This window comes from Oryx dammah, unplaced genomic scaffold (genome assembly GCF_014754425.2).
Source record: "Oryx dammah isolate SB20612 unplaced genomic scaffold, SCBI_Odam_1.1 HiC_scaffold_15, whole genome shotgun sequence".
Taxonomy (NCBI): Eukaryota; Metazoa; Chordata; class Mammalia; order Artiodactyla; family Bovidae; genus Oryx; species Oryx dammah.
Genome location: NW_024070199.1, coordinates 40,951,772 through 40,977,748, shown reverse-complemented (window position 1 = coordinate 40,977,748; position 25,977 = coordinate 40,951,772). Strand labels below are relative to the sequence as shown.

The 25,977-nt window shown below is 52.8% G+C and overlaps 2 protein-coding genes across 3 annotated transcripts in view; both read right to left on the bottom strand.

Moving 5' to 3' along the window:
• Positions 1 to 7,165, bottom strand: part of FERMT3 (FERM domain containing kindlin 3) — an 18,205-nt gene extending 11,040 nt beyond the window's left edge. Inside the window, exons 1-6 of one of the 2 annotated variants that reach the window (XM_040256217.1) lie at positions 7,013 to 7,165; positions 6,280 to 6,498; positions 2,695 to 2,928; positions 2,356 to 2,475; positions 2,078 to 2,246; positions 1,770 to 1,872 (exon numbers count right to left, since the gene is read on the bottom strand). In XM_040256217.1, coding sequence (XP_040112151.1) covers positions 1,770 to 1,872; positions 2,078 to 2,246; positions 2,356 to 2,475; positions 2,695 to 2,928; positions 6,280 to 6,439 — 786 coding nt within the window. In that variant the 5' untranslated portion in view covers positions 6,440 to 6,498; positions 7,013 to 7,165. The remainder of the gene's footprint in view (positions 1 to 1,769; positions 1,873 to 2,077; positions 2,247 to 2,355; positions 2,476 to 2,694; positions 2,929 to 6,279; positions 6,499 to 7,012) is intronic. The other variant, XM_040256218.1, reaches the window with a different exon arrangement.
• Positions 7,166 to 9,298: 2,133 nt separating this feature from the next.
• On the bottom strand, positions 9,299 to 24,319 carry STIP1 (stress induced phosphoprotein 1). The gene is made up of 13 exons (XM_040256235.1): positions 21,489 to 24,319; positions 18,045 to 18,254; positions 17,443 to 17,584; positions 17,146 to 17,287; positions 16,237 to 16,405; positions 15,111 to 15,237; positions 14,915 to 15,017; positions 14,574 to 14,694; positions 13,254 to 13,475; positions 10,815 to 10,851; positions 10,505 to 10,608; positions 10,179 to 10,351; positions 9,299 to 9,764 (listed from the first exon to the last, which is right to left on the bottom strand). The coding sequence occupies exons 1-13, from the start codon at positions 21,495 to 21,497 to the stop codon at positions 9,692 to 9,694; spliced, it is 1,632 nt and encodes a 543-aa protein (XP_040112169.1). The 5' UTR covers positions 21,498 to 24,319; the 3' UTR covers positions 9,299 to 9,691.
• Positions 24,320 to 25,977: the final 1,658 nt, after the last annotated feature.

Sequence of the window (25,977 nt, the reverse complement as noted above, 5' to 3'; positions counted from 1 at the left end):
AAAAAAAAAAAAAAAAAAAAAAAAAAAAAATCAAGGGCAAAATAATGACTTACAGAGACAAACAAAAACTGCAAGAATTCATCACCAGTAGATCAGCTTGAAAAGAAATGTTAAAGGAAGTCCTCCAGGCAGACAGAAAATGATACCAGCTGGAAATCCGGATCTATACACTGGGATAAAGAGCATAGGAGATGGTGTGTGTGTAGGCAGAGAGAAAAGACTGCTTTTTATATTTTAAAAAATGGATTTGCAGGACAATTGACTGAGGGAACTGTCTTGTGTCTTGACTGTGCCAGGTCAAGGTCCTGATCGTGATACTGGTTGGGGGTAACTGGGTAACCAGTGACAGGTGTCTGGGATCTCATGTATTAGTTCTTATAACTGTCTGTGAGTCTACAGTTACTTCAAAACCAAAAGTTTAATAAAAAATAATGGACTAGTTATTAAAGTTTAAATAATTACAATGGGACTTCCCTGGTGGCGCAGTGGATAAGAATCTGCTTATTGATACTGGAGACATGGGTTCAATCCCTGGTCCAGAAAGATTCTACATGGTGCAACTAAGCTTGAGCACCACAACTACTGAGCCTACACTCTAGAGCCTGGGAGCCACAACAAGAGACATGTAAGTGCAGGGTTTTTGCCATGAATCCATGGTAGGAGGAAGCACTGGGAAGACAGGGAATCAAGAGTTTTGTTTCAAACAGAAGTTGAGATGCCTGTTAGGTGCCAGAGCAGAGATGGCCAGTTGGATATGAGAGTCTAGGGCTTGGACACGAGAGTCTAGAGCTCAAGGAGGAAGGTCTGGGGTGGAGGTGGTAAAACTGAGAGCTTCAAGAGCACAGAGATGATCCTTAAACCCAGGAGGCTGGAGCTTCCTGGGAGAGAGGGTGGAGAGAGGAGCCTGGAGAGGGAGCCCTGGAGCCCACAACTCCCAGAGGCTGTGGAGACAGGAGGAAGGGCAGAGAGGGGCAGGGCAGCTGCAGACCCCCGAGCAGCACGTGGGGATCCTAAGCAGTCAAGTAAGAAGTAGACTGGGGCACTTCCCTGCCAGTCCAGTGGTTAAGACTCCATGCTTCCACTGCAGGGGCCATCCGTGGTCGGGGAACTAACATCCCGCATGCCCTCCGCGTGGTACAGCCAAAACCAAAACAGCATGGAGGGCTTGGTCACCTCAACAGGACGGGGATGAAAGACTCCAGGATGGAGTTGGCTGAGGAGAGAGAGGGCATCAAGGAGTACCCACTGGAAAGGCTTCTGGGGAGCAAAGACACGGCACCCTAGGGTTCTGTAGACAATGATGCTTACAAGCTTTGCAGGGAAGTGGGGACAGAGAAGTGGGGCTTTTGAGACTGGATGCATGGAGCCAGTTTGTTGCCATGCCGATGGCAGACAGGGAGGGAGCTATACAGGTGTCTGCCTGCAAAGCTTCACCCCTCACCTGCCCTGGTCCCTGCCGGTCCCGGTGCCGCTGCCTACAGAAACCCTTCCCTGAGCCCAGGTGTGGGCGTCTTTCACTTGAGCAGGCTTCCCAGCACCTACCACGGTCTAACTGAGCTGTCTCTCCCTGTCGACCCTTGAGGAACAGGCCTTGGCATCCACGGGGGTGTAGCACCATGTTGGTGGAGCTAACCAACGGGGGTGTGGACTGACAAACGGACTGCTGGACAGACTCCCACAGGTGTCTAACCTTCGCAGAGCCCAGACCTCTGACACAAGGTCCCCCGTGTCCCACTGACCCAGCCTCCCTTCTCCCTGACCCGGCCCACCTTGGGGTCCAGGTCGAAGAAGCTGTAGTACTTGAAGCGCAGCCAGAGTGTGTCCCCAGCCTTGATGCCCTGCTGCATGAGGCACCGCGACGAATCCAGCCACCTGGGCCAGAGCACAGGCCGGGGCCAGGGCCGAGTCAGGGGCAGCGGGGCGGTGGAGGGGCCGGGCTGGCTCGGGGGCAAGCACGCACACACAGGAAAGGGGGCCTGGGGACGCGACCGAGCAGGCACGGGGGAGGGGTGGGCTCTGGGAGCAGGACACGTGGCATGGGGCAGCAGGGCGCGTGCAGACCCGGGGGGCCACGCACCTGCTGTGCAGCTGGGTTTTGTCCAAGAGGGAGCTGGGCCGAGGCAGGCGCTGCAGCAGGAGGGGGTCCGGTGGGGGCTGCGGCCGGCTCAGCATGTGGTAGCAGGCCTCCGTCTGGGCACTGTCTGAGAAGTGGGCTGGCATCCCCCGGAACGACGCGGGGGCCACGCCTGGAGTGCGGGTGGGGGTCAGCCAGGCCCGGTACCCCTCACCCACCCAGGCCTCTCCCAGGTGCCCCAGCCCTGGCAGCGTCCCTGGGCTGCCCCAGCCTGCGCTCACCCCCGACCAGGACGACCTTGGTCAGGTCATACACCTCCTCCTCCGGCTCCTTTTCTTTCTTCTTCTTCTTCTCCTTCTCAGGAGCCCGGAGCAGAGACATCTCCTCAGGGTGCCGGATACCTGAGGGGAGCCGGGGCCTCAAGGGGGGGCCAAGGTCCTGCCCTGTGACCTCCCGCCCCACCCATGGGCAGTTTGGGGCAGGTCCCAGCCCCCCAAGCTGGAGGGGGAACAACAGCTCGGCAAGGATGAGGTGACAGTGGTTGGGCCTGGCAAGGGAGGGGACCTTCCCCCTGGCTGGACCCTGGCAGGGGGCAGCTTGGGGGCCACCCAGGGACTCACTGAGGAGCCGGCAGATGGCCACCATGGCCTGGAAGAGGGGCTGGGAGAAGCTGGCGCGGAGGCGCAGGGCACGGCGGTTGGGTAGCCGCAGGATGACGGGCCGGTGCTGGGGCCCGAAGAAAAGACGGGCGTCGGCCAGGATCCCGTATTTGTCCAGCGTCCAGTGGGTCTGCAGCAGCCACTGCCTTTTCTGTTCCCACCAAATGGCGTGGTCTGACCAGTCCTGCTTGCGTTCTGCAGGGCCACAGGCAAGGGTGAGCATGTCAGCCTAGGTGGGCCCTGTCCCCAGCGCTGAGCACAAGCCTGGGATCCAAAGGTGGAAAACACCCCCTCCCCGGCCCAGGCCAGGAGCAGGGCCAGGCTGGAGGCCTAGGACTGAGGTCGTGGCAGGACGGCTGTTTGCTGGCTAACCTGCTGGTCCCCTGGGCTCAGCTGCCATGGAGGGGAGTCACTTCCTGGGGGAGCCCCCAGCCCAGAACCCAGTGCCCCCGCCTCTCACACTCCAGGGCACTGGGCTTCCCCATGCAGCACCTCCTGTGTCCTCTTGCAAGTCCCGTCTTCATGGCTTCCCTCCGGCATTTCTGGGAGCTCAGGAGGCAGAGGAGACGGTGGGGCCTGGGGGTTATGCCGAGCACACAGCAGCAGGCACCCCGTAAAGAGCGAGTGGTTTCTAGTTCTGTGACCTTGGCCAAGACCTGAGCCTCCCTGGGCCTCAGTTTTCTAGTCCCTGAGATGTGAGCAGCCGTGGACACCGAGCAGGGCCGGCTGCCCCGCGGCGGGTGGAAGGTGTCTGACACGGGCACGTGGTAGCGCCGGTACAGAGCACGCGCTTTCGGTTAGAGGTGAGAGCACCTCGAGGTCTCATGCAGCCAGTGACAGAAGACGCGCACTCCCCTCTTGATCCTCCCCCGGGAGCCTGAACCGGTGCCAGCTGAGACAAAGGAAGCACCATGTCCCCTGTCAGCGCCCTTCCTGGGGAGTGGCCCCGAACCCTGCCCCCATTCCACCTCCTTCCAGCCTCCTCCTGCCCAGAAGCACCCGCTGCGCCTTCACTGTTCTTGGTTTTGCGGTACCCATTCCTGTCTCCTCATGGCCCTCTGCCCTTGTTCTCTCTCGCTGACCCCTCTCCAGGCCGGCCCCTGCCCATCCCCATTGGTTCAGGAAGAGGACCCTCTTCCCTCTCTTTGGCCATGCTTTTTCCCAGGGTGAGGGGGAGCCGGTCTCATCTAGCCTATGGCTTCATCTTTCTGCTGTGAGCCCCAGGCCAGAAACCCACTGGCTAAGGGGCACATCCATTGGCTTCGATCATTCCAGAAACCTTTGTTCGCCTGCCTGCGTGCCCAGCTCTGGGACTGTGAATGCAACAATCCTGAGTCCCAGCCCCCCAGGGGCTCCTCTTAACCTTGCTCTGCCTGACTCTGGGGGTGGGGGTGGGGCGCTTCCCAGGTGGCGCTAGTGGTAAAGAATCCACCTGCCAGTTCAGGAGACATAAAGAGACACAGGTTCAACCCCTGCGTCTGCCCCTGGAAGAAGAAATGGCAACCACTCCACTATTCTTGCCTGGAGGACCCCTTGGACAATGGAACCTGGCAGGCTACAGTCCACGGGGTTGCAAAGAGTTGGACACGACTTAGTGGACAGAGGCGCCCCCTGCCCTCATCAGCTCCCCGCAGATCCTGGGGACAGGGTGACAAGGGCCCTCCTGCTAGGCTGCCTCCCATTCACCTTCAGCCACATTTCATCCACGGCAGTCCCGCCTCCACACTCTACCTCCTGTCCATCCTTACTGCCTCCAGCCCGCCCTGTTAGGAGGGGCCTGCCTTAGCCCAACAGCCTCCGCTGGGAACCCTTCCTGCTGCTCTCCATCTCCAGGATGGAATCCTAAACAGCCGACAGAAGAACAGTCCCCCAGCCTTGTTCCTTGTCACACTCCAGGAGTCCTCCCTGGAGCTCACCCTGTTCAGAACACGCCCCGTGCCCCAGTGTCTCGCCTAGCTCCTCCCTGTTTGCAGCCCCCTCTCGGGATTCATGGGCTTCCCTTGTGGCTCAGCTGGTAAGAATCTGCCTGCAATGTGGGAGACCTGGGTTCGATCCCTGGGTTGGGAAGATCCCCCAGAGAAGGGAAAGGCTTCCCACTCCAGTATTCTGGCCTGGAGAATTCCATGGACCATATATATATAGTCCATGGGGTCGCAGAGTCGGACACAGCTGAGCAACTTTCACTTCACTTCATTCAGGATTCATATTGTCCCGGGCTGGGTGAGACCTCCATGTTGGCTTCCCCATGCAGCAGCCCACCCTGGCCCTGAGCTGGCCCCTAAAGGTTGGTCTCACCTGCCCAGCTGTGCTCCAGGCCCCAGGTTGGCACTGCCGGCTTGGCTGGGCATCAGTGACTCTGATGCCCTAAGGAAGGAGTGGGAGTCGGTGGAGTGGGGACAGTATTTGCTGGGTGGGGGACAGGAGGAGCTGGAGGGACTCGACTCTGGGGGCCCAGCAGCCTGTGGAGGAGTGGCAACCACTCCAGTACTCTTGCTGGGAGAATCCCTTGGACAGAGGAACCTGGCAGGCTACAGTCCATGGGGTTGCAAAGAGTTGGATGTGACTTAGCACGCACGCAGGCCTGACTCTGGACCCAACAAGGAGCACCAGGCTCCTTGCTGAGGCCTCTTGCTTTGCCGTGGACTGTCCCCCGGGGCCAGCTGGGCCTTCTCTTGGGGCACCTCGTCTTCACCCTCTCTGCATTGCTTGGCCGGGCCTGCCTGAGTCGTCACCCAGTCTCCTGAGGGACCCTCTGCTGCCCACTTCTGCTTTCACAACCTCCTGGGCCCTGCCTTCTGGAGGCTCCCCTCACTACCTCAGCCTTGTGGCTGGGCTGTCCGGGGGGGCCCCACACTCTCCACAAGCCACTGACCTCCCTCCTGGGCCGCACGTGGCGGGGTGGGGGCTGGATGGGCCTGAGGCAGCCCGCCCCCGCCCCGCACCCGCAGGGGCTCAGGTCGCCGGGTGGATGGGCCTATCGTGGGCCTGTCTTCCTGCTCTGGTTATCAGAGCCAGCCCGCTGCCCTCCCAGGAAGGGGCAGCCCCCACCCCAGCAGGGAGAGGAGATGAGAAGCCCCCTGTCGCTGGCCCTGCTCCCCTCCAGGGTTGATACCACAGGAGACTCTGCTGTAACTTCCTGTGGGGGCAGGGCCGTCCCACCCAGGCTGGGGCCTGTCACCAGCATGCTGAGGGCTTCCGCCCAGGAACAGGGCGTGGGAGCAGGTCCCTGAGTCACCAGGAGCCCCCTCTGGCCTCCCCTTGTCCCCCAGAATGGGACCTCAGCCTCAGCCCAGGCAAGGCCTCTCCTGGCCCAGAGGACCGTGGCCGGGTCTGGTCCTTGGGGGTCTTAGCAGAACCAGCTGGCATGGAGGAAGGGCGGACGACAGTGGGAGGGAGGGGAAGTTGACTTGGGGAAATGTCTTTTTTGGAACCAAATGATTAAGCTGGTGCCTGAGTCACTGTGACTCCATTATCGAGGGCCATGCAGCAGGGCCGGCCCGGAAGCCCTGGGGGACCCGGTGGGCGGCGGGGGTCGTGGGCACTCACTGATCTCCTCCACAATCTTCAGGAGCACCCCACCGATGTGTGACTCCCCCGTGACGCGGAGGGTGAGTGACTCGGCCTCCGGGTTCTCCTCTCCTATAAACACTCGCAGCTCCCAGGAGGAGTCGATGTAGTCCCCGGTGGCTGTCTTCATGCCTGCCATGGCTGCGGTGGCGCTGAGGAGAGGATGGGAAGGAGGCGAGCGGGCAGCTGGGAGGTGGCCTGTGGTGCCCGGGACAGGCAAGGGGCCAGAGGGCAAGCCTGCAGGTTAGAGTGCCGCGGCAGCAGCAAGACCCGGGGAGCTGGGTTGTTCCAGGTAAGAGACTCAGACCCCTCTCTCCATCGCAATGGTTGAGTTTCGCAAGGGCCCCTCAAGAGACCACATTGCCCAGCCCTCTCCCTTTGTGCAGATGGGAAGATGAGGCCCCTAAGAGTAGGAAGGGGCTCCCCCAACACCACCCAGCTCAGTACCAGAGCTGGGCCCAACGTCCACCTGCTTGCCCAGCCGACAGCCCAGCCCGAGCCTGCCCCGGCAGCTGCCCACCCTAGAAATGGTGAACCCAGGTCAGAAAACAGTCCCCATCAGGCCCAAAGCTCCACCCCAAAGCCACTGACGCCTCTCAAGGGCTGTGGAAAGTCCAGGTTGCCGCACGGAGAGAGGCGTGCTGGGCAGAGAGGGCTGCCAGAGGGCGAGGACGAGGAGGGTCCTTGGGCCTCCAGCTGCCCGCCGGCTTACCTTGCCTGCAAGGGGCTGGGGCTGCAGGTGTGTGTGGGGGGCGGGGGTCGGTGCGTCAGCCACTCCTGGCCGTGGCCTGCACACCTGCAGACCGCTGCGTGCTTCCTCCCCCTCCGCTTTCTCTTTGGAGTTTCCTTCAGAGGGCAGCCCTCACTTATCAGGAGCAGGGCGGGCTCGGCCCCTCCCCAGGGCGGGCGGGCGCTGGGTGCAGGAAGCAACTGCCAACACAGCCCTGCCTCTGCTACCAGTGAGCACAGGAAGCAAGTGGGGCTTGTGGACCCAACACCCCACAAAGGGTCCCATTTGGAGGGAGGCTCGATTCAAACTAGAAAAGCCACCAGTTCGGGTTCCCTTGTAGGAAGCCATCCTCCTTCTCTGGCCGGTTATGAGGTGGCGTCTTCCGGCTGCCAAGAGCGAGAGCAGATGCATTGAAAGGATGAGATCTGGGTTATTTAGGGACCTGATAGGTCAAGCCAGAGGTTTCCCAGGTGGTGCAGCAGCAAAGAATCCACCTGCAATGCAAGAGACGTGGGTTCAATCCCTGGGTTGGGAAGTTCCCATGGAGAAGGAAATGGCAACTCACTCCAGGATTCTTGCCTGAAAAATTCCATGGAGAGCCTGGCGGGCCACAGTCCATGGGGGTTGCAGAGTCGGATACAATTGAGCACACACGCAGGTCAAATCAGCTCAAGCCCAAGAATGCCTTTTATCACCACAAAGTAGATCCTTAAAGGCCCCAAGGGAAGCAACTTTCTTAAGTCTTTCTTGTTCCCAGTAAGGGACTATTTTCCTGCCAACCTCAGAGCTGTCTAGGGGAATAAGCTGAACAGAAAGTGAAGGTCAAGTTGCTCAGTTGCGTCCAACTCTTTGCGACGCCATGGACTGTAGCCTACCAGGCTTCTCCGTCCACGGGATTTTCCAGGCAAGAGTACGGGAGCAGGTTGCCATTCCCTTTTCCAGGGCATCTTCCCAATCCAGGGATCGAGCCCAGGTCTCCTGCATTGCAGGCAGACACTTTACCCTCTGAGCCAGTGGGCCCCTAACGATTCATGGCCTGACTGCCCCCATGCCTTGAAGTCTCATCTTCAGACTCACCACCTCCTTCTGTCACTCTACCTGCATCATGCCCGTCTGGGGCCAGTGCCCATGAGGCTCATTCCTGTTCTGCCCCTACGCAAACATGACTTAGAGGGCTCCTGGTGGCCTGTCTTCCTGGTGCATCAGGATGTAAGCTTCAGGAGAGCAGGGCCTTATATTCAGCCCTGGTTCCCGCAGAAATTCAGCCTTTCTAGGCAATCAGTTTGGGGATGGAAACTGACCAGAACCTGGAGACCATAATACCAAAGGTGCTGCAGAATCCCCGTGGAGGGTTGTGCCACACAGTCAGGGGAGGCCACCAGCAGGTGGGGGAGGGGGGTGGGGGCAATTCCTGGGGAACACCAGCTTCAACTTATGCAAAGTCAAGGCAGCAGGAAGTACAGCCAGCTGATGGCCTCAGCAGGTTGCTAGCCCCAAAGCTTCACTCTTGGAGCAAATGAGGAAGTTTTAGTCCAGCCCCAGAAGCCAACCCAGTCCAAGACGAGGGTTTTTAGAAAATTTCCTGCAGCTGTGGAAAAGTGTTAATTAAAACCTACTTTAAGCTCAGTTGAGAGAACTCACACACAGCAGCTGAGGGCTTTTGAGCTCTCCAGTAGGGAAGTCTGAAGCATCTCCTGCAATGGAAATTGGTTTTGGTTCTTGGATGGGACCCACTGTTCTCTGATCACACTGGCTTCTGGCTTTGAGTGTGGAGAACTGACAGCGTGGGAATCACCTGCAAGTTCATGGGACCCTCTGGAGCTGGGGCCACTCTGGGTCGGGGCGTCTCCGTCCAAGTTGTCCACTGGGCAACAGCACCACCTAGTGGTCACGTCGAGAGGCAGTGAGTCACTCGGGCGTGTCCAACTCTGCCACCCCATAGACTGTACAGGCTCCCCCGTCCATCAGATTCTCCATTCAAGAATACTGGAGTGGGTCGTCACTCACTTCGATCCTCCCAACCCAGGGATGAAACCTGGGTCTCCCTCACTGCAGGCAGGTATTTTACTGTCTGAGCCACCAGGCAAGGCGGTGGAACTGAGAAAAGCTCACATCCACCCCACCATTTAGGAAGAGAGAGACAGTATGCGCCTGGTTCCTAGCAGTCAGCTGGCACTCACACCTCTTCAAACCCAGGCTGTGACTCCTGCAGGACAGCTGCTTCAGTCTTTGGTAAAAAAAAAAAATCACTCGGAGACGTAACAATGTATAACCACACCTGACTGGCTTGTTTTATTGGAGAAGAGGACGTGGAGTTAACAATGTGAATGAAGACAGTTGGGACCTGAGGCTGGGAAGAACACCCTCCCCTCCCCATACAAGCCCACTGCCCCAAATAAAAAATAACCAACTATGGGAGAGCAGCTGAGACAGCGACTGGGGGGCAGGGGAAGGACCATGCGTGTGCTGGGAGGGCCCAGAGGCAGCAGCTGCACGAATACACGAGTATAAGTCTCTCAATCTTCCATGTAGGTCTGTATAAATATATAGATATGCTGTTCGCTTGTCTCCCCTTCTCTTCCCTCTGCTCCATGCTGCGTGCCGCGGTCCCAGCTCCTCTTTCCACATGAGGGCGAAGGGAAGGGGATGATGAGCAAGTCATCACCGGATGGCTATCAGACCCACATCCATCAGCTTCTGGATCTTCTGTGCTATCACAGGATTCTTTAAGTGTCTGACAAAGAAGAGGCAAAGTTATCTGAAATGAGACTTAACCCCTACAAATTTTTACCTGCTTGCAGAGCAAGCCCCAATGCAACCTGCCCTGGACACTAACAGAAAGAGGTGGTGAGGGGAGTCCTGGCGGAAACTGCCCTGCGGGACCTGACCACTCTCACTGGACACGAGCCCACGGACACAGTAAACTGAGACCTTTCCCCAGCAACACTGGTCTTTCTAACTAACCACTTAGGCCATTATCGCCAACAAACAAAGCCCTTCCAACTCACCACCACCTGCCAACCTTTAAACTGAGAATTAGACTATACACACTCCACTTAGGCGGATCACACTGCTGCCAAAGTTGTGCATTCTCACTGTTTTTGTCCACCTTTTCCCTCCAAGGCCGTCACCCCCCAGCTTGACTCACTCGCTGAGCGCCTGCGGGTCCTTCTGCATCTGCTCCAGGATGAGCCGCATGGCCGGGTCACTCATTATTTGCTGCACCTCCGGGTCGGCCATGGCCCGCCGCTTCACATCCTCGGGGCTGTCGTGTCGGTTGTACTGGGCCATCATGCAGCGCTGGTAACCATCTGCGGCCTCCTGCATTCCGGCAAGGCCAGAAGGGGAGAGCGTTAGCCTGGCTCACTGCTGCAGCAGGCCCACGGTAACAGGGGTCATTGAGGGGGAAGGCGAGAGGGAAGAATCAGAGAAAGGAGGCAGGGCAGGGATCCCTAAAGGCCAGGGCGGCCCCACCTTGCAGCTGGAGTCCAGGTCGAGTGCTTTCTGGTAGACATCCATGGCTTTTGTGTAGTCCTTCATTGCCTCCAGGGCGGCTGCTTTCCGGGTATAACCCTTGACTGGAGACAGGAAGGGAGAGAAGTGAGGCATCACCCAGAACACACTTCCGAAGCCCACTCTCACCTCCTGTGAACACTGCCGCTCCTCAACCCAACACTAGCTTCAAAGCGTTACAACCTCCAAAGACACACAGGCAGAGCGTGCTCTCTCTTCTCAACCCTCTGGCCAGACAGGGGGCAGAAGAGCAGCAGAGCAAGACACTCACTGAAGGTCGGCTCCAGCTGGATGCACTCCTCACAGTCCTAGGAAGGAAAAGCAGGACTGAATCAGGCTCCCTCCTTTCGAGGTGCTCCCCACAGCTGACTCATCACCGGGATTACAAGCCTAACTTCTCACCCAGGGCCATTACACAGCATCCCACTTTTGTTCTAGTGCTTCTTTTACTTATTTTTGGCTGCACGGGGTTCTCACTGCTGTGGCTTCTCTTCTCACAGAGCACGGGCTCCGAGGCTCGTGAGCTCAGCAGCTATGGTTTCTGGGCTCAGTAACTGTGGTGCACTGGCGAGGAGCTCTGCAGCATGTGGGGCCTCCTGGACCAGGGACTGAATCCACAGCTCCTGCTTTGGCAAGTGGTTTCTTTACCACTGAGCCACCAGGGAAGCCCCTTGTTTTATTTTTAAAACTTTATTAAAGTCAAGTTGATTTACAATGTTGGGTTAGTTTCAGGTATACAGCAAAGTGAATTAGTTACACATATACATATAATCGCTGTTTTTAAGATTCTTTCCCCATATAGGCCATGATAGAGTATGGCCTGGAGTTTCTTGTGTTATACAGAAGATCCTTATTAGTTATTTTATAGTAGTGTGTATATGTCAGTCCCAGTCTTCCAATTTACCCCCCACCCCAGTACTTCTGTTAACTCTGGCCTCAAGGTGATTCAATAGCAGGCCCAGAGAAAGGACAAAAAGAGAGCAGAAAAGCAAAGTAAAGAGAACTTCAAGACACAACAAACCAGATCCCAAACCATCTCACAAGGCAAGGGGTCTGGGCTCCTTAGAAGGCTGATGTTAATGAGGGAAAAAAACCCCGAAATGCAGGGAAACTTCTACTTTGAAAAATTAAAGAGGACAATGATCACCAGAGGAAATGAATGGACCCTGACCCTGACAACTCCATAGTTCTATTTTCAGACCAGTAAGCAAACCTGAATATGCACATATTCAGATGACATTATGGCTTTAGCTTTGCTATTATTAGGTACTAACAATGTTGTCAATGGATAAGGAGAGTCATTTCAGGAGATGTATGCTCAAAAACCTATGAGGTCAAGTGTCAAAATGTATCATTTCCTTTCACAAACAGTTTTAGCAAGCCTCAGTGCTTACTGTTAAAAAATGAAGGAAAACACAAGTATTCTCTACACTTGTTTGACGTGTCTTCAAAACATAAAATTACGGGACAAAGAACGCGATGCAGTGTGCCGTGTGCACTGCAGCCCAACCAACAGCTGCCAAGAAGCCCTAAGACCAGAAGCGATCCTGCTCATTCCTTCCTCCATTTGCAGTTTGGGAAAAGTCCTACGCTACCCCTCAGGTGATTAACAATGTTATTCTTTGCTTTGCAAACCAACTTGTTTTTGACATGGCCCTTGTGCAGTCCTACCGGCAGCAGTGATGTCTCTAGGCTGGACATACCCAAAAGATCTGGGTCATCAAACAAAACCATCGTGGACCCAGGTACTGGGGTCTCTGGACAGATCCAATTGCCAAGATGCACACATGAGCTCATGTTCAAGGGCGTGACAGAGAGCAACTCCTCCAGTGCTGAATATTAGCATACCTGACCATATGCGATGTGACTTACAACAGCAGACCCATATCACTGAGTACCGAAGAATAGTAAAGTTCCTATAGAAAGCGAGGCAGTTCAGCCCTCCCCCAAATTAAACACAAACTACAGTACCTCCACTGCTGCATGCAACACCCGGAAGGACCGACACGAGGGACAGACAGACGTCTGTACACCCCTGTTCACAGCAGCGCCGCTCAGCACCGCCCGAAGCGGAACAACCCAACCCCCACTGACGGGTGAACCGATGAACAGTGTGGTCCATCCATACAACAGAATACCATTCAGCCACGAAAAGGAAACACCGACATACTACAACATGAACCTCGAAGACACTATGCTAAGTGACGCGAGCCAGGCACAAAAGGTCAATACTGTATGATCCCACTTACAGGAGGTCCCCAGAGTGATCAAATTCGAAGACAGAAAACAAAACACTGATTGCTAGGGGCTGGAGGAGAGGAATGGGGAGTTTAGTGTTCAGAAGATGCAGTTCCACTTGGGAATATGGAAAAGCTCTGCAGCAGAGGGTGGCGATGGCTGCACAACAGTCTGTGCGGACTCGATGCCACTCAACTGTGCAACTAAAACTCCAGAAACGCCAAACAGTTAACACATGAAGAAAGGCAACAGGAAGGGAAAAGGATCTACTTTCCCAGATACTTCCCACGTGCTAAGTAACACTACATGGGCCAGGACACGGTACACACAGGCCCTGTACTTTCACAAATCTCATACATGCACCACCACCTTGAGTCTATGATCAAAATAAGAACGTCAAGCTGATGCTAATGAACACATGAAAAGAGGAAGACACATTCCTCATGGACAGGCTGCGCTGCCCTGCCCTCACCTTGAGCGCCAGCTGGAACTCCAGGAGCTTGGTGTAGCAGGCAGCTCGGTTGCTGTACAGCTTGGCATCTTTGGGGTTCCGTTTAATGGCTTCTGTGTAGTGCTTCATGGCCTGGGGGTAGTCCCCTTTCTGGAAACACTCATTGCCTTTGTTCTTCTCCTCCAAGGCCAGGTCAGGGTTTATGTAGGCCAGCCGCTCTTGCTCCTTCAAGATTTTCTCTGCCTAAAAAAGGTTCTTTAAATAGTCACTTAAACTCTCGTAACACTGGGCTAATAAAGTCTTATCAGAACTTCAGCTTTCACAAAGCACTGCTTGGCGGTGGTGGTTTAGTCACTGTTGTGTCCAACTCTTGCGACCTCATGGACTGCAGCCTGCCAGGCTCTTCTGTCCATGGAATTCTCCAGGCAAGAACCCCAGAGTGGGTTGTCCTGTCCTTCTCCAGGGGGTCTTCCTAACCCAGGAATTGAACCTGGGTTTCCTGCACTGCAGGCAGATTCTTTACTGACTGAACTGTGAGGTACTGCTGGTGAGATTTAATTTTGGGATTAATAATTTTAGTCCTTACACTATGTACAAAGATATACTGTACAGCACAGAGAATATAGCCAATATTTTATAACTTTAAACAGGCACTACAGTTTATGAGTTTTGAGTTGCTGTTATATGACTGAAAGAATGTAAATCAACCTTACGCCAATTAAAGAAACGAATTTCACATTTCTCATTATCACGGTGTATATACTATGAAACAGAACAAACGGTACTGAATAGACTTGGTACAAAGATATGCCTTATATGGAAATGATGGATTAACAGCTCTTATTTTTCTGACCGATCTTTCTGTGAATAAAATCATCCCCCTACATAATTTGGTTATACAAAGTAAGAAAAAATTTCAGTTTGGTTCAGTCGCTCAGTTGTGTCCGACTCTTTATGACCCCATGGACTGCAGCACGCCAGGCCTCCCTGTCCATCATCAACTCCTGGAGTCTACCCAAACTCACATCCATCAAGTCGGTGACACCATCCAACCATCTCATCCTGTCGTCCCCTTCTCCTCCCGCCTTCAATCTTTCCCAGCATCAGGGTCTTAATTTACAATAAAAGCCACAACGCTGTCAGTGCACAGACCCTCAACAAATTTAAGGTCAAAACCCTGGCCGACTAAAAAAGACAGCAGAAAAACTGGGTTATTTCTATGTGTTCTCATCATTAACAGGGAACGCATCATACAAAATAACCAAAGACAACAAATTCATTACTAAATAAAAATGACTACAATAAATCGAATTAAGAAAACATCCCTCATTCCCTACCCACCTGTTGGCATCTCTTGAGCACATCTGGGGTTCGGTGCTCTGCCAGAGACTTGTTGTAGAAATGGATGGCATCCTTGTACTTTTCTTCTTTGAAATAAGAGTTGCCAATTCGTGCATAAGCTCTGACAAAGACACAAGGAAAAAGAATTTGCTAAGGGCAGAGCACAAACAAGGTCAGCCTCTCCAGAGGAAAGACATCTAGACACAAGGCCCACATCGCTGCCCCAGCACCACGCCCTTCTAACGCCTTCTGTCCCAGCCCCCACAGCCTCCTTTCCAGCCCCCTCTCCATGCAGACACGGGACCCTCCCCACTACCCAAGGCACTCCAGGGCAAGCGTACTTGGCAATCTGCCGGTAGTCTTCCCGGTTTTCTCGCCCCACTTCAATGGCCTTCTCACAGAGCTCCCGGCACTGACCATAGTCACCCTTTTCGAAGTACACGGCTGCCAAGCAGAGGGTCAAGAAGGAAGCGTCAGCCCTTGCCTCTTTCCTCCCCGGGGCCTTGGGAGCGCTCCTGCGCTGGGCCCAGGCCTCACCTGCTTGGTTGGTTATGTACGTCATGTTGGTGGGATCCAGGTCCTTAGCTCTGTCGTAGTGCTTCAAGGCTGTGTCAAAGTCCTTCTTCTTATAGGCTTCATTCCCCAGCTCTTTTTCTTTCAGCGCCTAGAGGAGGTGCCGAAGAAAGAGGGCTGAGCACATCTAACCCAGACGGCAAAGGGAGCCAGCGCCTGGGATGTCACAGGTACGCACAGCACACACACCCAACGATGCTACGGGAAGCAGGTTCTCCACACCCAGAGGAGAGTATCAGCTGTTAGGATGGAAAACTGGTTTCCTCTCTGCTTCCTCCGAGACACCCCCTTATCCCACGCACTCTCCTGGATCTTTGTCTGAAAGTGAGGGCTTCCTCAGAGAAGGGGAAATCCCCTCAGCTTGAAGCAACCTGAGAGTGGGCAACACAGCTCTGTGCTGGGTTTAACTCTGAGAGGCTGAGTAAGGTGGCTCTCTCTCACACGCAGTCTCTGCCAAGCCACCAGGGAACATCGGCAGAGGGGTGAGGAGGAGCAGGAGGGGCTGTCCTGGCGGCAGGAGACGTCAGCAGACTCACGACCACCCACACCGTAGGGCCTTTTTCCAGCTTTGAGACACCATGAGCAACCAACGCTTACCCATTTAACGGTACTAAATTAGGCAACAATCTGCTGTTCCCATTTATAAGAAGGGAAATAAAACCGTTCAGCACAGGCCTGCTGCTCTGAAAGACTGAAAGTTGTCTGCTAAGCCAGGAAACAAGCATATGAGCTGACAGACAACATTCTTCTGGATCACAACAAGAACTAGGACCACACAGTTTTCGGGCTGACCCTGGCTGATCTCCACACTGCCAGAACCAGAAGCCAGAACCACAGCGGCCATGGGGCCCTGTGGGAGACTCTGAGACACACGACTCCTATGGAATTGCTTGTTACATGGACCTTTTAATATACTAAAGATTTTAATTATTGAGAACAGTAATTTGACCACACACTGGGCACTTAAAAAACCACCACAGCCACCCGAAGTCTGAAGATGGTCCTACCTGACATATATTTCCGGCTACTGGACAGGTTCTAGATGCCTGACAGTTAAGTGTTCCAGAGCGACACACACACACACACCAACCTGCTTCTTATTCTCCGGAAGATCTTCTTCCATTGGCTCTGGTTTTGTCTCCTTTTTGGGAGGAGGTGGTGGCGGAGGTGTTGCAACCTCCTCCTCTTCATCCATACTGCCCAGATCAACTCCGAGCAGGACGCTAAGAGTAGTCATGATCCGGGGATCTTGCAGTTTCCTAGTATTGGTTAAAAAAATGAAGAACAGCACTTAGTCTTCTCCACAACTGATCTTAAACCCCACTTACTGCTAAAGCTCAGATTACTGTATTCTCACCCATGGGAAGGTTGCTAGATTCTGTACTACCCATGAGTTACAACTGTGGAATGCTCAAGCCCTAAAAAAATCCATAAAAAATATGAGGTAACGCAGATGGGATTTGTTTCTCGAGGCCAGCAGACATACAGGGAGTGAGTTACAGGTACACTCTGTCTGATCTCAGGAGTCAGAGGCACCTAGGCAGTCACAGACACCAGCACAAGATTTAGAGAGCCCATCTTTAGATCTAATGTGCTTTCAACCGTACTCCAGCACACCAATAGAGAGGGCTATGCTGTGTTCTCACTATCAAGGTACATGTACCATGAAACAGAATCAATGGTATTGACATACACTCGGCACAAAAACACGCCTCATGTGAAAATGTATGCCTGTGTATACAGCAAGGACGGAGCTGACGCCAGGTCAGCAAGGCAAGAGTGCAGTGAAGGTGGGGAGGGGCAGAACAAGCCCTCCAGATTACTCTAATATGTGATTCCCCTGACCCTTTCTAAAAATACAAATAAACAATAAAGCAGCAAACTCTGACTGCTCTTTAGAGGAAGAAAACAAAGGCAGAAACCCCAACCACAGGGTCCTAGGAAGAAACCACAGCAGTCGTGTTTGTTTCTAGAGACAAACCTGCCGCCTTGAACTTACGTGCCCAGGTCGGATGGCTTGTTCCGCAGCTGCTCGATCAGTTCCCGGTAGGTAGGATCTGCGAGCAGAGTCTTGGTCCTGGGATCACTCTCCAACTTCTGGTACAGATTAGGCATGTTGAAAGGGTTCATGAACTTCCTTTCTGTTTTGAATAAAGGAAAGTGCACCACCAGGAAGTCAGTTACTGTGGCCCCCGTAGCCTACTAAACCAACACTGAGGGGTGGGGGGAGCTTCACCACCACCCAACTGTAAAACAACAGTCAATGACAGGGGCAGGGCAGTGTTCTGGAGCCTACCTGCCAACCGGGCCTCCATATTCTGGAAACCTTCTTTGAGCTGAGGATTGTTTGCTTCGTGTTTTAAACCCTCCTCATAGGTTTGCTTGGCTTCTTCAAATCGGTTTAAGAATTCAAGAGCCGCTGCTTTTCGTGAATAGCCCTTAAACCAGCAAAGAAAGATAAAAAATAAAAGACACCCAGAGGTAAATTCCAAAGATGAACTCAAAACAATCTACTTTACAATTCATGGAACAAAATGGGTCTTCACGTGAAGGCCACAAAACAAACCAACAAACAGAGAGAGGACCAGGACACAAAGGTAGAATCTAGTGGCCCCGAGGAGCACGGCCGCTCCAGCCCAGTCCATCTTATGACGCCAAGTGCTGCTAGTTTCTTGAGCAGTTTTCTCTTAGTACAGAAAATAAAACATGTCTTAACTAATAGTACCTCAGATTTGACTAAACATGTCACCACTCTGAGGAACATTCTCCAACAGGTAGGAGGGCTGGCGAGAGGGCACTAGCCATCTATGAGTCTCTCAGGACAGGTGACCAGGCAGGCCAGAGCTACCCCCAGAGGAGCTTCTGGGCACCTGAAAAGCCCCCATTCGCGCGGCTTACCTTGCCCCAGTCAGGCTTCAGGTCAACGGTTTTGCAGCCGTCCTCGTAAGCCTTCTGGTAGTCTCCCTTCTTGGCATAGGCTGCGGAGCGATTGCTGTAGAGCACATGGTTCTGGGGGTCTAGCTTAATGGCTTCGGAGTAGCACTGGAGCGCATCGTCGATGTTGCCAGCACTCAGGGCCTTGTTGCCCTTCTCTTTGAGCTCATTTACCTGAGAAGAGAGGAACCAATACAGTTTCTCCCCATGAAATTTTTCTTTAGTCCCTATTTCTTAAGTGACACTCATTCCTTTCTGTAGCTGTTGACAAACTAGTTATTTTATGCATCAGAAAAAACAAATCATAGATTAACTAATTTACAGTTCCCACACCTGTGGGAAACAGCAAGGAAAAAATAAAATAACAAGGAAGAAGTGGCCTGTCTCTGCTCTCTGCTGGCTCCCCTGGGGATTAGCACTCCAGCCACTCTTCCCATAGTCTCATCTTTGAGCTGAGAAAGCCACCCCAGGACACATGCGTGAACTCCTTCTGTGGAAAAAGAAGTCTCTTCGCCTCAGATTTCCAGAGTTCCAATGACAAACTGAACACAGGCCTAGCTGAAGAGGGAGCCTCCTCACTGAAGAGGGAGCCAGGAACAAAGAGGACTGAGCACGCACTGGTACACGCTCCAGCAACCCACCAGTGCCAGGACAGCCTTCGGGAGCATCAGGACGCTCACCTAGCCTCCAGAGAACAATCTGTTTCCATTGGTAGATGTCACAGCATGGCAGATTGTGGCTGTTTCTTAACCAGGTAAAAATGAAGCTAGGATAAAAATCAGTTTTTGTCAACATACTCAAACAAATGAAGGAGCTACCCTGGTGACTCAGTGGTAAAGAATCCACCTGCAACACAGGAGAGGAGGATTCGATCCATGGGTGAAGAAGATCCCCTGGAGAAAGAAATGGCAACCCACTACAGCAGTCTTGCCTGGTGAATCCTATGGACAGAAGAGCCTGGCCGGCTACAGTCCATGGGTGGCAAGAGAGTCGGACACGATTTCGCAGCTCAACAGCAAGAAACCCGATGGAAGGAGTATAAAGCAGCGCCACTGCGGTTCCATTCCCTCCTCTCTCAGACACCCAGAACAGAACCAGCAGGGACACACCAGAAGGTGTATCTGGTGTGAAATGGACCTTGGCCCTATCAGAACAGGGTTCCAATTAAAAGGCTTCTCCAAATCAGGGAGCCCAACAAGAGGGGAGGGCCACCCCTCAAACGCCCACACATTGGTCAGAACAGCTGTGTCACTCAGGATACAACCCATTCTTTCTTGGTATGCCCATCCAGCGTACTGATGCAAGAAAGAATTGCTATGAGAAACGACTTCGGAACCCTGAGGCACACCAAGTGGGACCCTCCACTAGCCAGAAAAATCTTAAGACAACCTCCAAGAGGAAAAAGGAAAGACTACCAAACTTAACCAGCAAGGAAAAAAACTTAGAATACAGAATGCAAGCCGGAAGGTGAGAAGTTAAGAAAACTCAGATAGTTTCACAAGGCAGCTGAGAATACGTTGGTGACATTCTTGCCTATCCTACAGAACATTTTCCAAACTGAGCACACCTTTCCTGTAAGCAGGAAATCAGCACTTGAAAACATTAAGTGGATGGAGAAGGAAATGGCAACTCCAATCCAGTATTCTTACCTGAAAAACCCCACGGACAAAGGAGCCTGGTAGGCAACAGCCCATGGGTTACAAAGAGTCCCACAAGACTTAGCAACTAAACAAGATGATTGTGTGCTAAAAATTTGAAGTGCGTGCATTTGAACTGATAAAATAAATTTATATCAACTGACACATAATTCATCCAGTTGTATGCCTGCCTGTATGTGGTCAAATTTTAAGTTTTATCACTGTGAAATTTTATTTGAAAGGTACTTAGTTTAAAAAAACAATTTTACACACTCAAAATTTCTCCAATTTGAGTATTTCCTAAACCTGAAACATGCATCTAAGAGGGAAAAAAAGGTTACATGCTGAATGGATGCAGGACAGTGGGTTTTAGCACACCTGGCCATCTTGCACAATGGCCCTGGTAAACATGCAGTCCCTGAGTTCACTCACTCAGTCTACCTGCATGTACACTTCTACTATGGGCAACTGGGATAAAACAAGATTTTTTTTCCCGTACTTTGATAACTTCAGTTTGAGATCTCTTCTTGAATTTAAAACCAGTTTCTTGTCTATATCACAGCCTATTCAATCCCAGACACAATTTAGTTATCATGAGGGTGCAAAATGTTTAAACTCTCAGTTTCCACTCTAATTTTTTAAAAAATTTAGCAAAGAAGCTCCACATTTGGGTAAAGAGAGCAATAGGTATACAAAGGTAAAAGATTCAGTTTTGTAGATCACACCAATAAAAACTCCGAGCTGTTCCTCCTCCTCTCCCCAATCAACCATTACAGCCCAATAACAGGTTCCAATTCAATAAAACCTCTCTAGGCGTCTTACAACCCTCAGGCCACAGAAGACACAATTAACTCACAGAGAGTAACCCACAACAGCCTCAAACTCAGCCTCCCAATAACGCTTAAAGGAATCAACTTATTTCTCGCTGCTTAACTATATATTTTAAATTTTCTAACGCAACTAATTCCTCCTCGTGCAATTAAAAACCCACGTTTTAGAAGAACCAGTCCTCGGTTAATTCTTGAATCACACAAAGAAAAAACGAAGATGGGGAGGTGCTGCACATATGATTTGTAAAACCCTGGCAGAGATGAAATTCATTCCAAGGACTTCTGTTGCACCCTCTCGTTTCCCGAATCAGGCTAAGAAGTCGGCCTGCTGCTCATCATACCCTCAACACTCTTCCACCCCGGCCTTCCATGCAGAGAAATAGGGTTTCCCCGCAACTGGCTACCGAGTCCATCAGCTACTTGCAGTGTATTCCCGTCCCCGCGTTCCTCCAAGTTAACTGGGGCCAAGTCCTGGGTAACAACCTCTTTGCAATCTCTGATCTCTCCCAGAAGAAGAATTCCCAGAGGTTGACCTGATCCCTCTCGCCTTTCGCAAGGCCCCTCGCCCACCTCCAGCCCTCCGAACGCCGCGGGCGCCATCCCCTTGCTCAGCCTGGACCCAACGTCCTGGAAGGCCTCAGGAGCCCAGCCGCGGCTCCTCTTCCCGCCGCGGGCCGGACTTAAGCCGAAGCGGGGCGTCTCCCGGCCCATCTCGCCGAGTTGACTGACGACAGGCACTGAGGCGACCCCGCGCTCCCCGCCGCCAGGCCTCGCTCCCCGTCCGCCCGCCGCGGCCCTCACGCCCTCGCCCTCCCCGCGGGTCCGCCGACCCCGGCCCCCGCCCCGGCCACAATAGGGCGCCCGCCCCGCCCTCCACCCGCCGCCCGGCCTTGGCGGGTCCCAGAGCGGCCACGGGCCTCAGCCCGCCCCTCCCCCTTCACCTGCTCCATAGCCCGGCCCGGAACCCCGTTGAATAGACTCCGTCGGCTCCGCGTTCCCAACCGCACGCGCCGCCTTCTGGAACCTACTAGAAGCTGCCGGGACCCCCAGATCCCGCCTCTTCCTCGCCGGCTCACTGGTCGCTTTCCTCTAGGAGGGGGTTTCTAAGGTTTCCTACCATTGGCTCGAAGTCTAGCCCATCATCTTTGCTTCTCTCTCATTGGACAGTGGGGAGAGTCCTGCCTCCCCCGCGTTTCGAGACTGGACGTTGCTCTGAAAGCCCCACCCATCATATACTCTATGATTGGAGGGGGCGGACCTCTGCGACACCGATTGGTCACTTATCCCGCCAATCATGGCCGCGCTGGCCGCGCCCATTGGTCCTGTTCTTTCTGGAAATTTCCACCTCTCCCATTGGGCTGACAGACTCCGTGACAGAACCGCCTTCAGATTTAAAAAAATTTCAATTGGTCGGTGGTTGCAGACACTTTGCTCTGATAGGTTTAAATTGCTACCCTTCAAAGAGCAGGGTAGGTTTTTTACAGCAGCGGTGGCTTATGGGAGTCCGAGGCCACAGACACCCTCTGCAGTGGTGGTTTCTGAGGGTGTGGGTTTGATGGGTCCGCCCGGGCCGCTTCTTCCGTTGGTCTGCGGCGAGTCAGTCTGAAGCAGTTCGCTTCTCTCCGGCGGCATTGAGTCTTGGTCCTTCGCCGGAGTGTCAGGCTCAGGGGTCCCAGCCAGTGGGGGTGACCGTTTGGATCGGCCTCGGGAGCGCACCCTGGCCCGTCCCCGAATCTCAATATTGGGTTCTGGGTGTCCCAAAATCCCGCGTGACGGTGAAGGCGCTGGGGCTCGGGTAGGACAGGCTCGGAATTTCATCTTGGCCAATCTCCTCGGTGGAGACGCACACCCTCGCTGAACCTCTCGGGTAGAGGTCCGTGGCGTGGGATCGTTCATATTCGTGCAGTAGAGTTTTTAGCAGTTAATGAAGGGGCTCTGCCTCTGTTATTCGGAGGTAAAGGGATGAAGGAACCAAAAGACCTCACTGAGGTGCTTGATCACCTACTGGAGGGCGGCGGCGGCGTCCTGGGCGGTTCTTAAAATCGTTGCCCTCTTGCGAAAGGCAGGACAGGTACTTGCAGAGAAACAGAAAGGGCTAGAGCGTCAGAGAGAAATGATCTCACTCTGGGCCAGTGTGTGGTTCACGGAACAAGGCCCTGTATGTCTGGGGTCTAGAGGGAGCTTGAGTGAGGGTCTTAGGCACTGCTGTGCCCGCCCCACCTCCCCACCCCCAGCTGGGTAATGCCATCCCTTCCCTGTGTTTTAGCTGCCCTTTATGCCAATAGGTTGTCACAGGGTCCTCTTCCATCCCAGCTCTGTGACCCCTTTCTCAGACATTGAAACCTAGGTCGCTGCAGATCGCATGCCTCCCTTGATAACCTCCTCCCTTGCTTGGACCTTTGGAAGCTTTAGACGGGATCAGGGCCTACGTGACAGGCCTACTTTTTCCATCTTTTCTTTGCGTGTCCTCCACCTTCAGCACCAAACTCCAGGCGCACTCTCGTCTGTTCCTTGAGCTAGGTGGGCTCCTTTATTTTGGGCCTGCCTGCAAGATGTTTCCTCTGCTGGCATCCCCCTTCCACCAACTCTACCAGGTCTTGCAGGCTGATAAGAACTGTCAAGGTTCTCTGGCGATCTGCTTGCAAACAGCTCACTCATTTCTGTCCACCAATTCTTTGCTTTCAGTACTCCATGGGCCACACGTGTCCAATTACAGCAGCAACTTTGGTATACATGCATGGCATATTTTGTAGGGCCTACAAGGGCCTTGTGTCTATTTCTGTTTATATCCTTGTCTTCCAGGTAGGTTACACAGTGTCCTGCACCTAGCTTAATTAATCAAATATGCCCTGTAGTGTTTTAGGTATAATTGTGGGCACTGGGGAAGTGTAGTGAGGAATTTAAAAAATCACTGTTTTGTAGTGCTCGTTTTAGTGAGAGAGATAAGCTCAAAAAAAAAAAAAGTTTGCACATAGAATCTGCAGTAGAGATAGAGCACTGGGCAAGTGGGTAGTGTTGCATTTTCAGCAGGGGGACCAGATCAGACCCCAGTGAGAAGCTAATACTTGAGAAAAAACCTGAGGAAGTGAAAGAGTGAGATTCATGGGACTCCTAGGGAAGAAGCTTGCCCGTCAGAGGGAAGGTCAAATGCAAAGGCCTTGGGGTACCCAGAATGGCAGGGGTAGGAAGGAGGGGGGACTAGAGGAACTAGGGGTGGGATGGAGACCCTGCATGAGACGCCATTGTGTTCACTTTGGAACATGCCAGCGGATTTTAAGCAGGAAAGTGATGTGATCTGACAGGTTTATCAGGATCCCCCTGACTGCTGTATCAGTGAAGAAGATGAAAGCCTAGGGGACCTCCTAGTTGGCGGTGGCAGGATTCCAGGAAAGCTGTGATGGTGCGGTGGGCCAGGTGGGAGCAGAATTTGGGTGAAAAAAGTGGGATTAGGAATGCATTTTGGAGGTGCTGACAAGGTCTGTTCATGTAATGGATGCAGGGCATGAAGGAAGGAGGTTAACTCCAAGGCGTTTGCCCGCCTACCTACTAAGTTAAATCTGTCAACAAGATCTTGCCTTTCTTGGCACGGGGCCCAGACCACCACCCTCCTGCTGGTCCCAATGCTGGCCCCCAGCCCGGCTCGTCCTCCACCGCTTGAGGCCCTTCGAGGCCTTCCATCATCTCCCCTACAGCCTCTCTCCAGGCTTCTCTCCCATCCCTCCTTCTCTGTGACCTGGCCTTTGCTGTCTCATATCCTGTTTGTACCATTGTGTGTGTGGCACACTGCTCTGGGTACAGGGGCTCTAGAGTGAGCAGGGCAGGCCTCAGCTGCAGGCTCTGCACAGGTGAATCTTATCTTCCAGTGGGGGAGACAGGTGGTACTGTAACACCAGCTGTGTGACTTCTGGCAGTCTGCTTAACCTCTCCATACTTCAGTTGCTTTCATTTTAAAATGTGGATGAACAAATCAGAGTAGTGAGGACTGAATGAGTTCATATTTATAAAGCACTGACAACAGTGCCTGATGAGAGAATAAGTACCATAAACATTTGTTAAATAAAAGTAACTGCACGCACAATCGCACTCATCTCACACGCTAGTAAAGTAATGCTCAAAATTCTCCAAGCCAGGCTTCAGCAATACGTGAACCGTGAACTCCCTGACATTCGAGTTGGTTTTAGAAAAGGCAGAGGAACCAGAGATCAAATTGCCAACACCCGCTGGATCATCGAAAAAGCAAGAGAGTTCCAGAAAAACATCTATTTCTGCTTTACTGACTATGCCAAAGCCTTTGACTGTGTGGATCACAATAAACTGTGGAAAATTCTGAAAGAGATGGGAATACCAGACCACCTGACCTGCCTCTTGAGATATCTGTATGCAGGTCAGGAAGCAACAGTTAGAACTGGACATGGAAAAACAGACTGGTTCCAAGTAGGAAAAGGAGTACGTCAAGGCTGTATATTGTCACCCTGCTTGTTTAACTTCTATGCAGAGTACATCATGAGAAACGCTGGACTGGAAGAAGCACAAGCTGGAATCAAGATTGCCGGGAGAAATATCAATAACCTCAGATATGCAGATGACACCATCCTTATGGCAGAAAGTGAAGAGGAGCTAAAAAGCCTCTTGATGAAAGTGAAAGAGGAGAGTGAAAAAGTTGGCCTAAAGCTCAACATTCAGAAAACAAAGATCATGGCATCCGGTCCCATCACTTCATGGGAAATAGATGGGGAAACAGTGGAAACGGTGTCAGACTTTATTTTTTGGGGCTCCAGAATCACTGCAGATGGTGACTGCAGCCATGAAATTAAAAGACGCTTACTCCTTGGAAGAAAAGTTATGACCAACCTAGATAGCATATTCAAAAGCAGAGACATTACTTTGCCGACTAAGGTCCATCTAGTAAAGGCTATGGTTTTTCCAGTAGTCATGTATGGATGTGAGAGTTGGACTGTGAAGAAGGCTGAGCGCCGAAGAATTGATGCTTTTGAGCTGTGGTGTTGGAGAAGACTCTTGAGAGTCCCTTGGACTGCAAGGAGATCCAACCAGTCCATTCTGAAGGAGATCAACCCTGGGATTTCTTTGGAAGGAATGATGCTAAAGCTGAAACTCCAGTACTTTGGCCACCTCATGAGAAGAGTTGACTCATTGGAAAAAACTCTGATGCTGGGAGGGATTGGGGGCAGGAGGAGAAGGGGACGACCGAGGATGAGATGGCTGGATGGCATCACAGACTCGATGGACGTGAGTCTGAGTGAACTCCGGGAGATGGTGATGGACAGGGAGGCCTGGCGTGCTGCAACTCATGGGGTCGCAAAGAGTCGGACACGACTGAGTGACTGAACTGAACTGAACTGCACAAATGAAGATAATTCTGGAGTGATGAATGCTATATAAAGAAAACAAAAAGTAAAGATAAAGAGTAGT